The sequence below is a fragment of the Periophthalmus magnuspinnatus genome, chromosome 2 (assembly GCF_009829125.3).
Source record: "Periophthalmus magnuspinnatus isolate fPerMag1 chromosome 2, fPerMag1.2.pri, whole genome shotgun sequence".
Taxonomy (NCBI): domain Eukaryota; kingdom Metazoa; phylum Chordata; class Actinopteri; order Gobiiformes; family Gobiidae; genus Periophthalmus; species Periophthalmus magnuspinnatus.
Genome location: NC_047127.1, coordinates 15,459,141 through 15,475,758, shown reverse-complemented (window position 1 = coordinate 15,475,758; position 16,618 = coordinate 15,459,141). Strand labels below are relative to the sequence as shown.

The 16,618-nt window shown below is 44.3% G+C and overlaps 1 protein-coding gene across 1 annotated transcript; it reads right to left on the bottom strand.

Annotated features, from left to right (window-relative positions):
* Positions 1–494: 494 nt before the first annotated feature.
* Positions 495–15,841, bottom strand: dusp27 (dual specificity phosphatase 27). The gene is made up of 6 exons (XM_033977952.2): positions 15,826–15,841; positions 10,148–10,287; positions 9,463–9,581; positions 6,744–6,975; positions 5,866–6,083; positions 495–3,797 (listed from the first exon to the last, which is right to left on the bottom strand). Exons 2-6 carry the CDS (start codon positions 10,255–10,257, stop codon positions 1,183–1,185), a joined length of 3,294 nt encoding a protein of 1,097 aa, XP_033833843.2. The 5' UTR covers positions 10,258–10,287; positions 15,826–15,841; the 3' UTR covers positions 495–1,182.
* Between the last annotated feature and the right edge of the window lie 777 nt (positions 15,842–16,618).

Sequence of the window (16,618 nt, the reverse complement as noted above, 5' to 3'; positions counted from 1 at the left end):
AGTGTAGAACACCAGAGTATTCATAATAACTTAGACAAACAAATAACAAAATTCATACTTTAAATCTTAAATTGAGACTGCAAAAAATCCCACTCTGTGAGATTTCAGCCAAAAAACAAACAAACTAACAAACTAAAAATAAATACTTTAATTTTATTATCTAAGTCTTTATTGCACTAAACTACTCAGAAAAATATGCATTCTTACATAAAGCGGGATTGCCTCTTCACAGAGCTAACACAGGTTGACCTGGTGGAGGGCAGGACTCCTGTTTGTCTCCATGGAGATGTTATTGCTATGCCTCGGACATTCCAAAGAATGTCATAAAAGTTCCTCATATGGACACATGCAGGTGGCCTGCCTCCCACCAGGAATTTCACGTGGAGCTGCTAATAACAGTATAATTCAACTTTGGAAAAAAAATTTTGCTCATTAACAAAATACTGCTTACTTGTACAATAACAAGGCTTAAAGCTGAAATGATCAAAATGAGACTGGACAGAAGAGAACATCACAAAGTGGAACAGAACATTTTGAGGGAGATAGACAATATGATAGATATGAGCACAATGTCCATGAGTTTCAGAATGATGAGAAATTAGGACAGTTGCCATAGTGATTAAAATGGGGCAAAACTGTCCACAACCATATTTTAAATAGAGCCGCTAAACTGGGCAGTATCTGGGGGACTAGACGGGAAAGTAAAGGGGGAGGTCTGGGGGTATAAGGATCAGTGTGATTGGTCTAACAGGTATCCACACTACAAACTCTGCCCCTGCAGCCAGATGTGTTTGTAATCACAAACACCTCGCTGTTATTAGGGCAGTTCTATGTGATGTCACCTACTACTGGAAATCGCAGAGGCCACTGAAAGCAGCACACACTTAGATTTAGGTGTTTTTGACCAGAAAGCTGTAAACATACGTAGTCTGCACTAACACTGCCAAAAATGACGAGGAACAAAGTAGCAAATTAGTAACAAAAAAGTGGATTTAGTGTTTACGTCCTGAAAATGTTTCATAAAATAAAGCTGAAACTTTCTCTCGCTTACTTCAATTTTATTTCTGGCCTTAGTCTTTTTGTTCTAGCTGAACTCTCTAACTGTCATATTCCAGATTCAGCCCTTGATATGAATCCAGTTGTGTTCCTTGGTTTAGTCCACATAGTTCACGTTCTGTAGGTTTAGTCTTCACTGCCTCCTGTTCTGTTCGCCTTCGCTTCCTGCTGCTCTCTCCAAGCTTTCAAAACTTCGTCATCTTCCGTTTCGGCCATCGCCCTCGCTCTGATCCTCTGCCTCGTCTGCGCGATAAAACTGGAAATGTCATCCTCTTCCTCCTCCGCAATCGCCTCTCTCCTCCTCTCCCTCGTTTCAAACCCTCCCCTCTCTGAATTACGTGAAAAATCGCCATCGTTATCGCCAAATCTGGGCCTGTATCTTGACCCATAGCTATCTTGTTCGTCTTCAGAATCTTGCCTTGAAGTCGGATATCCAAATTCAGAAGCAGATGCATCCAAATCGTCGTAAAGATCGTCAATTTCTTCTTGTGTTTTTCTCGGCGGAGGTCTAACGCTTTTTAGCCAATCATCGATGCTAGTGTTTTTCTCTTTTTCAAGTGCAGGGTTAAGATTTAAACAGCCAGATTGCCCAAAACTTCTTACTGGTTTATCTTTTTTCTTCGCTTCCTGCAGAAACTCCTCCTCCCTTCGTTTCCTCTCCTCTTCCTCCTCCTCATCTTCATCCTCTCCTTTTGGTTTTTTCTTTTTGTACAAAGTGCTACGTCTGTTGTCTTCCAAAATCTTCTTTTTCTCATATTTGTCCATCTTTTCGCGCATTTCTGATTTGATATCTTTATCGATTGCGTCTAGTTTTTTCAAATCAACCTCATCTTGGAACAAGCTAAACAACGGCACACTTGTAGTTGTAATTTTCTTCTTTTTCGTACCAAGACTTGATTCGTAACTCGAGCCTAAAGTTGACCCTAGAATAGATCCTTGACCGGTCAATCTAGAAGCCCCACTAGCTCCTGAAATCACTGAATCAGGTTTAGCACGATTAGCACCAAGATACGACACTCCGCCGCTAGCTCCACTTAGCACCGATGTCTTATCAAACTCCATTCTTTGCCCAGACAGGATGCTAGCTGCTGCTCCTCCTCGGTAGCTAACCTCAGAACCGGCTCTTGATGGTGGTAAACTCATCTCCGTTGTTTTTTGTTTTATCGTTTCCGTGACAACATTAGCGATCCAGTTTTGAATGCTAGCTAGATTCACCATAGGCTCACCACTTGGCCCTTGCACGGTTGGTACGGGTAAAATTGGCGGGATTATTGGCGGAGCATTCGACTGTACAGATTTAACACTCCTGGCTTGCGACACGGACGATATATTTGACGATCTTCCGCTTATCATTGAAATGTTGTCGTCATTATTTTGGACACTAGGTGGCGCTGTAACTCCTGCCCAGAATGCTGATAGCGGTATCGTCCCTCCGCTAACACAGCTCTCTGTCTCCCATCCGCAAATCGACTGACTTTCCTCCAAATTCTTTTTCGATCGCTCCAATATCTCCTCTCGCCTTTGCCTACGTTTTGCCGATTTCGCTGACTCCTCGGTGCGACTAAACTCCAAAAGGTCATCATTGTTTTCATCCAATCCTAACCGTTTTTGCTGACGAAGCTTCCACGACTGATATGCGGTTAAATTCACATCTTCGAGACGTTTTTTGGGTGTTTCCTCGTCGCCTTCTTCACCGCTAACGATGCTACTTTTCTCACCGTCTTCTCGATCTTTTTTATTCCAACCAAACTGGATTCTTTTGACCCTCCACCTCTCCAACGGCGTCATGCTTTCTTTGTTCTTCTGGCAAAAATTATACATTGAAGTCGTATCAGACATAAGGCTCTCAATTTCATCATCGATTCTTTTACTAGCTCCTTGTTCTTTCTTTTCCTCCTCTCCTTTCTCCTCTTTTTTACGATATCGTGCAGCCGCTTGCTCTTCGATTTCTTTCAGCCGTTGCTTCCATAAATCGGAATAACTCGAACAACTTGAGGCAACGGACAACTCGTCTTTCTGCCTCATTCTACGTTTTAATTTCTCCTTCACCGATCTCACATCTTCGCTCGTAACGCTCTCCAAATCTGTGCCTTTAGACTTTTTGTTCACCAATTTATCATCCAAGTCGTCCTCTGTGTCGCTATTCAACTGCGCTTCAAACCAGTCGGCATTTTGGTATTTCTCGTTACGCCTTTGCCACTCGCGTATGATGCTATCCAATCCTTCATCATCATCAAAATCCTCTTCGTCTCCATCTTGTGGCAAAACTAACTTCTCTTTCACATCTTCGTTGTTGCTAACACCTGGTTTCGGTATCAACCCGTTTCTCAATGCTTCCGCCGCAGCCGAAGATGCTAGTGATGGTATGCTACTCATCACGCTAGCTCCATCCTCCTCTTCATCCATCATAATCGAATGGGCTTTAGCTTCGGCCATGCTTTGCCCATCCTCAAACTCCTCTTCCTCTTCTGTGTAGCTTTCCCCAAATATCTGTGCTCGCGTTTTAGCATCGATAACAGAACACTGGCTTAGCGTATCGTCGTCGTCATCCCTTTCTTCCATCAAAGTTTCATTCAGATCTCGTAGCTGTTTGATGAATCCTTCATTAGGGTTGATTGGGCGTTTCTTGCGGATTGCAGTGAGAGCTTCTAAGATGGACATATTTTGGAAGATCATGAGGTATGAAGCGACCAAGATGGCGGAGCGGCTAATGCCCATCATGGAATTCACCAAAATTTTGCCTAAAAAACAAAAAAAACAAAAAAAAGATTATTTTCACTGGTTTAGTGTAAGTTAAAGTGGCTTTCCATATATCTGAGTGTCTTGCCCCAGTACTTCTTGAAGTCTAAATAAGTCCACTGGGTCCTGTTTGCATTGAAGTATAAAGCACTTTATCACCCAATAATCAGGAATTGCACATTGCAATGAGATCAAAACTACACTCGTCTCTGAGAGTTGAGAAAAATGCTTTTAAGCTAATTGTGGTGAATAATTAGAATGCTCTGAATGCAGAAAGGTTCAGACTGAACGTGTCACGCATGTATTGGGCGAGCGATTCCTATGTTAACCCTTTATAGAGACGTATTGGCGCACGGGTGGCGTGAAGCGTTTTTTGAGCGGCACGAACAAGGCGAATGAGCATTCAAGTGTGAACAACAGTTTAACATGATGGAAGCACAGAGTGACCAGTGTGAACAGTGAAGGCTGCGTCCAACATGCTCTAAAACTAAACACGGTATAATTATGGCCCTAACTAGATCCATATTAATTACATATCCATACTTTAAATGGATAATTCTGCGCCAGCTGAGCTGATACATGTAAAATAAAACATAACAAGTAAAAATCTTCTTTTTAATCTTATATATAAGTCTATGTTTGTCAATGAAACCCTGAGTAACATTTTAATGTACAATGAGAAAAGGTCTCCATCTGAAAGTGTAATAACCTGTCTGTGTGGCCTCTTTGGTCTGATCACAACCACAACCTGTATAAGTCTATGGTTATGTCTGTATAATCATATTATGGGGCGAATTTGAAGCTGAGTTCCATATTTGGAATTCTGACCACAAGTTTCATAGCAACCAAAGAGCCAATCTGGACCGTGACTGTTGAAGCTAATGCCCCTTCCTATGTGTACTACTGGTTTAACACTGAGCAAGAAGGTGTCTGATTTGTCTGTTATTAATGTTCATATCTTGATGTAGGGACATAATACGAACATTTTAAGACCAAAATGACAAGACTCAATGCAGAAGTTATAGAGAGAGAGGTGACAATTTTTGACGTAAAGTGAATTGGAACCAGAGATGGAGCCGGAAGTGCGCTCATGATCACTTTGTATTTGGAACACGTCAGCTAACAGGCTAGCTATGTCCATTTATATATACAGTCTATGGACACAACAGTCTTTTTATCTGACTAACTGAATCTCATTTTTAATTACCTTTTTAGAAATCCCAGGCTTAGTATTTCTCTGTCTGTGTGTTTTATAAGATCCTTTGAATATCGTGAATAGTTCACATGCATCTTTTTGATGATGAGGATAGCGAGTCTAAAAATATCCCTATAGAATGCGTTGTTGAAATGTCAAAACTCCAGCAGCTACAAAGATGAAATGAGGATTTCAAATGAAGTAAAAACTTATATTTTTTCACCTTGCTCAATTTTGTCAGTCAAATGGTTTTGTTCCATATTCAAGTGTATGCCCAGTTTACCTGACATACCTCATCTATTACTTTTATATATGCAACCCATTTTAACTATGGTTCTCTCGCATGACAACTTAAACTAAAAATATGTAGCCTAACATTTTAATTTTAACTCTACTGATTTGAGGATAAAATTAGAGCATGATTCTCTGCTCTGTAAAAAGAAAACTGAATCAAAGAGTGTACCGCCATATGTCAACGTGACATTATGTAAGTGAGGAAATATGAAGTGAAGTAGTTCTGTTTTTCACCTTTAAGACTAAATTTTAATTTAATTTTGTGCTTTTTGTGTTATTTGGATCTTTAGTTAGTCTTGTTTTAGTCTTGGATTAGTCCTGTTTAAGTCCTGCTTTAGTCCTGGTTTAGTCACTGTTTAGTCCCGGTTTAGTCCTGGTTTAATCCTTGTTTAGTCCTGGTTTAGTCCCAGTTAAGTCCTGGTTTAGTCCCAGTTTAGTCCCGGTTTAGTCCTGCTTTAGTCCTGGTTTAGTACTGCTTTAGTCCTGGTTTAGTACTGCTTTAATCCTGTTTAGTCCCGATTTAGTCCTGGTTTGTCCCGCTTCAGTCTTGCTTCAGTCCTGCTTCACTCCTTATGTTTCACCTTTATGTGTGAGCAGAGCTTCATCCATGAACTCCGCGGTGGTTCTGAAGTGTTGAGCGATGTCACAGTCGGGAAAATCGTCCACCTCAATGCCCAGGTACTGCACTCCCATTCCTGTGTAGAAGGTGGCGCCGGTGTACACCCCGGTCCCGTGAGCCACGTTTAAAACATGAGTGATGCCCATCCGTTTTAACCGAGCTTTGTTCACTGCCACAGACCTCAGGAGAAGAAGAGAAGGGGGAGGCGTGAGGAGAGATTTGGATTGTTGCAGTAGATATTAGTGTATAGTAGTGTCAAAAATCGATACCTGGATACTAATGAACACAGAGACTGATAATGGAAAGAGTATACAAGGTCTCCAGATGATTTAAAGATATGATAAACCAATCATGATGCTGTGTTTCATTTTAAATATTAGCTTATAGTGAAAGTAGGTCCAATAACACAAAACTGATCAAAAGTAATGCTATTTATATCACAGTCGGGGTCCAGTGTTGGTTGTGTGGTTATTTTTGAGGTTCGGGCTTAGTTAACTATTGACACTTGATGCAGCACTTGTGAATATAACTGGAACAGGAACAGGAAAAGAAAAGAAAAACATGACCATGAGCACTCATATTCATCACAGGCTCCTGAAAAATGTGCTGTTTAAATCCATTTTGTATTTTTTCTTGAGTTTTCAGATAATCATACAACTTTTTTTGTGAAAATATCAGTAATAATGAACCAAAAATGTAATATATAATTCAGACGTAGTAATAAACCATTCATTTCATTCTTTCTTCATGCTTTATTAAGGCGAGTAAAGCTATAGTTATTATTAAATATTATGTAAGCTTCTTAAATGAGTGTTTATGAGATTACTATGTCATACTCACTTCTCCGCGATGTAAATATTGGGCCACACTTCGTCCACTGCGTTGGTTGGAGCCTCGAGCCTCTCTCCCACTAGTGCCCTCTGCAGGTCGAGGACACAGGGCGTATTGTAGGGCGAGCGTTCATCCGTCAGCTCCTTCACCCTCTCGTACAGATCCTCCACCATCAGCTGCTCTGCTGGCTCCAGGTACGAGTCCGGTAAAGAGAAGGTGGGAATGCCACGAGAAGGGAGCTCTGTGAACACATATAAGATGAGTAGTCCTGTTTTAGTTCTGATTTACTCCTGGTTTAGTCCTGGTTTAGTCCTGGATTACTCCTGGTTTTACTCCTGGTTTAGTCCTGGATTACTCCTGGTTTTACTCCTGGTTTAGTCCTGGATTACTCCTGGTTTAATCCTGATTTACTTCTGGTTTAGTCCCGCTTCAGTCCTGGTTTAGTCCTGGTTTAGTCCTGGATTACTTCTGGTTTATTCCTGGTTTACGCCTGGTTTAGTCCTGGTTTACTCCTGGTTTAGTCCTGGTTTAGTCCTGGATTACCCCTGGTTTACTCCTGATTTGGTCCCGCTTCAGTCCTGGTTTAGTCCTCCTTTAGTCCTGGTTTAGTCCTTGATTACTCCTGGTTTACTCCCGGTTTAATCCTGGTTTAGTCCTGGATTAGTCCTGGATTACTCCTGGTTTTACTCTTGGTTTAGTCCTGGTTTAGTCCTGGTTTAGTCCTGGTTTAGTCCTGGATTACTCCTGGTTTAGTCCTGGTTTAGTCCCGCTTCAGTCTTGGTTCATTCCTGGTTTAGTCTTGGTTCAGTCCTGGTGTACTCTTGGTTTAGTCCTGGTTCAGTCCTGGTTTACTCCTGCTTTAGACCTCAGGGGTTAAGCGCTCGGCATGAACAGAGTCCAGCTCTGATCCAAAGGTTTGAGTATTGATTCCCGCTTCCCCAGACACCGTGCTGATAACATAAAGACCAGACCAGGACCTGAACTTCAATTGACAGCTTCAGTGGACAGTGGCAATAGATCACTGTCAGAGGCAAGAAATGAACCCATCACATCAGGAAATTGTAGGTTCAATAAAAGGGTTACAAGACAATAACAATGGCATCTGTTCTTCACATCTTCTTATATGGGTGTGCACATGTGTTTATGGGTGGGTAAGTAATACAACAGATAAAGAAAACTAAAGAAATAAAAGGAAAAGGTAAAAAATGTTGTTTCTTTTGTTCATTATTTTTGCCACACAGAGTCAGTACAGCTAAGGGCAGTGGGCCGTGCTGTGTAATGAGTGTAGTATGAAAGAGCTGAAATCACATCTCCAACCTGTGGGCCAGTGGATCTGACCTCTCAACCAATGATGTTTACGTCAAGAGTGAGATTTGAACTGCCAACCTTCAGATCAGTGGACAAACAAAGCTAATGTCGCCCTGAACGTAAAAAGTGAGAGCGTGACATTCCAAACCACAGCTAAATGTGTGAGTGTTTAAAGAATCATCTCTGTCACTCCACATTTTGCCTTGTGTGACTGGAAGAATACATCATGCTCATTATCGTCTAAAGTCTCTAATGAGCCGTCAGCTCAGAGTGTGATGTTTCACTTATTCATCCATTTTATCTCATTTAAAAGTCCTGTAAAACACTCAGAAGTAATGCAAGATGGAAGAGCGAGGACGCCAGAGACATTCAAACAAATCAGTAAAGATTAAGGCCTTAAAAATATTAAACTAGGCATTAAAATACAAGAGAGAGACAAGAGAGGGACAAGAGAGGGATGAGAGAGGGATGAGAGAAGAACGAGAGAGGGATGAAAGAGGGACAAGAGAGGGACAAGAGAGGGATGAGAGAGGGACAAGAGAGGGATGAGAGATGGATGAAAGAGGGACAAGAAAGGGACAAGAGAGGGATGAGAGAGGGATGAGAGAGGGACAAGAGAGGGATGAAAGAGGGACAAGAAAGGGACAAGAGAGGGATGAGAGAGGGATGAGAGAGGGATGAAAGAGGGACAAGAGAGGGATGAAAGAGGGACAAGAGAGGGATGAAAGAGGGACAAGAGGGGGATGAAAGGGGGACAAGAAAGGGACAAGAAAGGGATGAAAGAGGGACAAGAGAGGGATGAAAGAGCGATAAGAGAGGGATGAGAGAGGGACAAGAGAGGGATGAAAGAGGGACACGAGAGGGATGAAAGAGGGACAAGAAAGGGACAAGAGAGGGATGAAAGAGCAATGAGAGAGGGACAAGGGAGATGAGGAAGGGACAAGACAGGGATGAGAGAGGGATGAAAGAGATGAGAGAGGGACAAGAGAGGGATGAAAGAGGGACAAGAGAGATGAGAGAGGGACAAGAGAGGGATGAAAGAGAGATGGGAGAGGGACAAGAGTGATTTGTACATGGGGAAAGTAAGGTATGCCTCACTAAAGCAAAACTAAACCAGAACTAAAGTAGCACTAAAGCAGGACTAAACCAGAGCTAGAACTAAATCGAGGCTAAGGAAGAACTAAACCAGTACTAAAGTAAGACTACAGTAGGGCTAAACCAGATCTGATTCAGGAAATAAATCATTAGAAAACCTGAACCAGGACAACATCAGAACTTAACTAGGGTTAAACCAGGTCTAAAACTAGAACTAAACCCGAACGAAATCTACACTAAACCAGGCTTAAACTAGGTCTAAAGAAGTATTTAATCAAAGCCACACCAGGATTAAACTAGGACTAAACCAGGATTAAACCAGTACCTTCATTGATGATCTTCTTGGCGGCGATGGCGGAGGAGAGGTGAATTGGCTCCATGAAAATACTGTCAGCCTCAGATCCAGAAATCATTGAGAACCGAGACTCAGACATCAGCGAAAAACTGAGGAGAGAAAGAACAGGACTAAACCAGGACTAAACCAGGATTAAACCAGGACTAAACCAGGATTAAACCAGGACTAAACCAGGATTAAACCAGGACTAAACCAGGACTAAACCAGGACTAAACCACGATTAAACCAGGTCTAAACCAGGACTAAACCAGGACTAAACCAGGAGTAAACCAGGTCTAAACCAAGACTAAACCACATCTAAAGCGCTTGCTCTTTCTTTCACCTTGGGGTCAATATATATCTAATCTAATATATAATTTAAAAAGTAGGCCAGGGTTGAGGAGGATCACAGGAAACTTGGTTAAAGGAAAATCAATTCTCGACGATACTAAGAAAAGTGTTACTGTGGTTATAGAACAGAGAGGAATAGTTATCACTCAAGGTCAAACATAACTGAAAGTATAGATCCTCCTCCTAAGACTGAAGCAAGATACAGAGAAAGGCTACAGAAGAAAACCTTCTTGCTGTGAGGTGAGAGCACTAACCACTGTGCCACGATTGTCTCTCTCATGTCCCATTTTAAATGTTGTTTTTGATTTTTGTTTTGTTTAGTTACTTGGGTGACGGGCAGCGTAGGTATTTTGACTGCACTTCATGGATCTCTCTCGCCTCTTCGTCATCGTCCGTGGGAACAGTCTGATCTTTGCTCTGATTGGACGACGCCATGAAAGCCGAATCCACCTCCGTTGAAGTGGCCTTTAATTACAGAAAACAGGCTATAATACATATCCATCCATTCATTTTCTTCCGCTTATCCGGGGCCGGGTCGCGGGGGCAGCAGTCTAAGCAGGGACTCCCAGACTTCCCTCACACCGGACAAGTCCTCCAGCTCCTCCGGTGGGACCTCAAGGCGTTCCCAGGCCAGCCGAGAGATATAGTCCCTCCAGCGTGTCCTGGGTCTTCCCCGGAGCCTTCTCCCGGTGGGACATGCCCAGAACACCTCCCTAGAGAGGCGTCCAGGAGGCATCCTGAACAGATGCCCGAGCCACCTCAACTGGTTCCTCTCAACGTGTAGGAGCAGCGGTTCTACTCCGAGTTACTCCAGTGTGACCGAGCTCCTCACCCTATCCCTAAGGGTGCGCCCGGCCACCCTGCGGAGGAGACCCATTTCAGCCGCTTGTATCCGCGACCTTGTCCTTTCGGTCATTACCCAGAGCTCATGACCATAGGTGAGGGCAGGAACATAGATTGACCGGTAAATCGAGAGCTTTGCCTTTGGGCTTAGCTCCTTCTTTACCACAACGAACCGATACAGCGACCGCATCACTGCAGACGCTGCACCGATCCGCCTGTCAATCTCACGCTCCATCCTTCCCTCACTCGTGAAAAAGACCCCGAGATACTTGAACTCCTCCACTTGAGGCAGAGACTCACCACCCACCCGGAGAGGGCAAACCACCTTTTTCCAGTCGAGAACCATGGCCTCGGATTTGGAGGAGCTGATTCTCATCCCAGCCGCTTCACACTCGGCTGCAAACCGCCCCAGTGCCTGCTGCAGGTACTGGCTCGAAGAAGCCATCAGGACAACATCATCTGCAAACAGCAGAGATGAAATCCTGTGGTTCCCAAACCAGACCCCCTCCGGCCCCTGGCTGCGCCTAGAAATTCTGTCCATAAATATAATGAACAGAACCGGTGACAAAGGGCAGCCCTGGTGGAGTCCAACATGCACTGGGAACAGTTCTGACTTACTGCTGGCAATGCGAACACAGCTCCTGCTCCGGTCATACAGGGACCGGACAGCCCTTAGCAAAGAGCCCCGGACCTCATACTCCCAGAGCACCCCCCAAAGGACACCATGAGGGACACGGTCGAATGCCTTCTCCAGATCCACAAAACACATGTGGACTGGTTGGGCAAACTCCCATGAACCCTCGAGGACCCGATGGAGAGTATAGAGCTGGTCCAGTGTTCCGCGACCAGGACGAAAACCACACTGCTCCTCCTGAATCCGAGGTTCGACTATCGGTTGGATTCTCCTCTCCAGTACCCTGGAATAGACCTTACCGGGAAGGCTGAGGAGTGTGATTCCCCTGTAATTGGAACACACCCTCCGGTCCCCCTTCTTATACAGAAGGACCACCACCCCGGTCTGCCATTCCACAGGTACTGTCCCCGACCGCCACGCGATGTTGCAGAGACGTGTCAGCCAAGACAACCCCACTACATCCAGAGACTTGAGGTACTCAGGACGGATCTCATCCACCCCCGGAGCCTTGCCACCGAGGAGCTTGCCAACCACCTCAGTGACTTCAGCCAGGGTGATGGACGAGTCCGCCTCTGGGTCCCCAGTTTCTGCTTCCTCCTCGGAAGACGTGACACTGGGATTGAGGAGATCCTCAAAGTATTCCTTCCACCGCCCAACAACATCCCCAGTCGAGGTCAGCAGCTCTCCACCCGCACTGTAAACAGTGTTGGTGAAGCACTGCTTCCCCCTCCTTAGGTGTCGGACGGTTTGCCAGAATCTCTTTGAGGCCGTCCGATAGTCCTCCTCCATGGCCTCCCCAAACTCCTCCCAACCCCGAGTTTTTGGCTCTGTGACTGCCTGAGCTGTGGCACGCTTGGCCCGCCGGTACTCATCAGCTGCCTCAGGAGTCCCACGAGCCAACAAGGCTTGATAGGACTCCTTCTTCAGCTTGATGGCATCCCTTACTTCCGGTGTCCACCACCGGGTTCGGGGATTGGCACCGCGACAAGCACCGCAGACCTTACAACCACAACTACGAGCAGCCGCATCGACAATAGAGGTGGAGAACATGGCCTACTCAGAGTCCATGTCCCCAGCCTCCCCCGAGATCAGGGAGAAGCTCTCCCGGAGGTGGGAGTTGAAGACCCCTCTGACAGAGGGCTCTGCCAGGCGTTCCCAGCAGACCCTCACGATGCGCCTGGGCCTGCCAGGTCTGTCCGGCTTCCTCCTCCGCCAGTGGATCCAACTCACCACCAGGTGGTGATCAGTTGACAGCTCAGCTCCTCTCTTCACCCAAGTGTCCAAGACACGCGGTCGGAGGTCAGATGACACGACAACAAACTCAATCATCGACCTCAGACCTAGAGTGTCCTGGTGCCACGTGCACCGATGGACACCCTTGTGCTCGAACATGGTGTTTGTTATGGACAAACTGTGACTAGCACTGAAGTCCAATAACAAAACACCACTCGGGTTCAGATCGGGGAGGCCGTTCCTCCCAATCACGCCCCTCCAAGTGTCACTGTCGTTACCCACATGGGCATTGAAGTCCCCCAGGAGAACAACAGAGTCCCTGGTTGGTGCACTGTCTAGTACCCCTCCCAGGGACTCCAAGAAGGCCGGGTACTCCGCACTGCTGTTTGGCCCGTAGGCCGACACAACAGTGAGAGATCTGGCCCTGACCTGAAGGCGCAGGGACGCGACACTCTCGTTCACCGGGGTGAACTCCAACACGTGGCGGCTGAGCTGTGGGGCAATGAGCAAGCCCACACCAGCTCGCCGCCACTCCCCGCAGGCAACGCCAGAGAAATGGAGAGTCCAACCCCTCTCAAGAAGTTGGGTTCCAGAGCCCAAGCTGTGCGTGGAGGTGAGGCCGACTATATCTAGCCGGTAGCGCTCAACCTCCCGCACAAGCTCAGGCTCCTTCCCCCCAGCGAGGTGACATTCCATGTCCCCAGAGCTAGTCTCCATGTCTGGAGATCCGGTCGTCGAGGTCCCCGCCTTTGACTGCTGCCCAGATCTCTCTGCACCCGCCCCTATAATACATATATTTATGGTATATTATTTTCCAAAATTTATTTACAAGACTAAACCAGGTCTAAACCAGGACTAAACCAGGTCTAAACCACGACTAAACCAGGTCTAAACCATGACTAAACCAGGACTAAACCAGGACTAAACCAGGACTAAACCAGGACTATGCCATGTCTAAACCAGGACTAAACCAGGACTAAACCAGGTCTAAACCACGACTAAATCAGGTCTAAACAATGACTAAACCAGGACTAAACTAGGACTAAGCCATGTCTAAACCAGGACTAAACCAGGACTAAACCAGGACTAAACCAGGACTAAACCAGGACTAAACCAGGACTAAACCAAGACCAAGCCAGGGCTAAACCAGGTCTAAACCGGGACTAAACCAGGTCTAAACCAGGACTTATCCAGGACTAAAACTAGAACTAAACCAGTGCTAACCAGGAAACAAGCAACTACTACTACTGTTGTAGTTGATATTTTTAATACTGCTACTACTACTACTACTACTACTACTACTACTACTACTACTACTACTACTACTACTACTACTACTACTACTACTACTACTACTGCGACTTCATTTAAATATCACAAGTATCAAAAAAAGATACATTGACAGTGGTGATTCAAACCACACAATGACTGGTATAAGATAAGAGCAACTTTAGTGTCCCCAAGAGGAAATCTGTCTGGGGCTCACTGCATGCATTTTAAAACACATTTACACTCACACATCACACTACAGACACAGACAGTCAGAGCTCATGAAGAAGAAGCAGACCAGTGTCCATTATTAAAGTTCACTGTCCATAAAGTGTCCAAGTGTCTGCATCAGCCCCATTTCACACGTATCATTCAAAACAACGTACATTCAACACGTTTAATTCTCAGATCCTGGAGCACACTAGAGATTACAGTGATATACCACACTGTAGCATATTATACAAAAACAGTATTAAACAAACACCTCATGATTTTTGTTCTTACACCAAACAACCTAAATTTCTTTCAAAAGTGGAGCTTGTGGGACAAATCTGAACAAAGAAAATCAACATGTACTTTCATTTGAAGAAGGCGTCCACATACACACCCAAATATTTCACAGATGCAACCTGCTCAGTTTGTTGCCCCTCATCGACAACAGCAGTAGAAGTAGCAGTAACAGTAGTAGTAGTAATTGCAGTAGTAGTAGCAGCAGCAGTTGTAGTAGTAGTAGCAGTAGTTGTAGTTGTATTAGTAGCAGTAGTAGTAGTTGTAGTAGTAGCAGTTGTAGTAGTAGCAGCAGTAGTAGTTGTAGCAGTAGCAACAGTAGTAATTTTAGTAGTAGTAGCAGTAGTAGTAGTAGTTGTAGTAGTAGTAGTAGTAGCAGTAGTAGGAGTTGTAGTTGTAGCAGTAGCAGTAGTTGTAGTAGTATCAGTAGCAGTATTAGCTGTAGTTGTAGTAATAGTAGTTATAGTAGTAGCAGTAGTTCTTGTTGTAACTGTATTTCTTGCTAAATGTCCCAGTGACCACGTGTTGTTTTTGTGCCGTTGAGCAGGGCTGTGTCAGATTTAGCTGAAGTGTCTGAGTCTATTTATATCAATGAGAACAGCTGCTGCCTTAGACACATGACCTCTACTCTCTACTGCACTCTACTGGACTGTGTCAGATGCCCTCCCCTCCTCCTCCTGTATCCCTGTGTGTCAGATGCCCTCCCATCCTCCTGTAGTGTTGTAGTGAGATGGGAGCAGGTCAAACATCTGTGGAGTTGACATTTGGAGATATCAGAGCATGATGCTCTGACATCTCCAAATGTCAGAGTATCACGCTCTGAGTACTGCATTATACAGTACACAAGTCCAAAACCAAGCCTCACTTGGTTTCACACTTTTTTTTACTACTAATGTGAAGTAAAAAAAAAATAAAAATAAAGTACTTAATAATTCTGATCAGTTTGAATTTAGGCTAAAATGAAAAGCAATTATACATTTTTAAAACCGCACAGGATTAAACCAGGACCAAACCAGGACTAAACCAAGACTAAACCAGGACCAAAGCAGGACTAAAACAAGACTAAACCAGGACCAAAGCAGGACCAAACCAAGACTAAACCAGGATTAAACCAAGACTAAACCAGGACCAAACCAGGACTAAACCAAGACTAAACTAAGACTAAACCAGGACTGAAACTAGCACCTGTGCTATAATCTGTCTATGGATTAAACCAGAACTGAACCAGGACTACACTGGGACTAAACCAAGACTAAATCATGATTAAACTAGGGTTAAACTAGTGCTAAACCAGAGCCAGAATTGGGCCAAACCAGGACTAAATTAAGATAACTTGGTATCTATCCCTATTTGAACAGTTGTTGGGAGCCAGACCTCAGAAAAGAGAGTGTCACTTTCTTAAATAAAAGTGAATCCATGTAAAGAGTGACTCATGAAGCACTGGAACCTGTGGAAGTTTTATATAAATAATATAACCTGGAATAAACCTTCAAAAAGCATTTTAAAGTCATTCTTACCTTTTGGAGTGTGGGAGCAGTTGGGGAAGTCCTAGAGAGACTGTCAGAACTAAACATAGACCAGGTCTAAGCCAGGATTGTAACCCGACCCCTGGGGACTTCACAAGACTCAGGGGTCTGTCACAATAAAAGTACACATATGAGTGGTATACAAAACAGGGAATTTCAAAATAAAAGACCATTGTTAAACTGGACTAAATGGAGGATAATGCAGGACTGATACCTGGTTTAGCCCTGGTCTAGTTGTGGAATAAAACCTGGGTTAGTCCTGGTCTAATCTTAGTCTAGACTGGTTTTAGTCATGCAAAACTACTTTGTTTAGCCCAGGTTTAGTCCTGTTTTAGTTCTGATTTAGTCCTGTTTATCTTTGTTGAAACTTTTAAAATTAGTTTTTGTCCCTGTTTAGCCCTAATCTACTTTGGTTGAGTAAGTCCTAGTTTAAGGCTGGTGTAGGATTCTGTTCAAAGTTCATATTTTAAACCCTCCAAGAGTGATAATGTTTGAGAAACTGAAATCTGAACTATAAACTAATCCAAGAATCCCATGCACTTCAGAACATGTTTGTTTGTATAAAGAAGTGGATTAAGTGAGTGTGACATCACCCACAGTGTTCAGCTCCAGTCAAATGAAGCTCATCAAGGCTAGAGGTTACAGGGGCGAATTTGGAGCCAAGTTCCACATTTGGAATTCCACGAGTATCATAGCAACCAAAGAGCCAATCCGGAGCAAGGCTGTCCTTTCCGCTTGCACCGATGGTTTAGCAGGGAGCTGGTGCTTAGCTACACTGTCAATC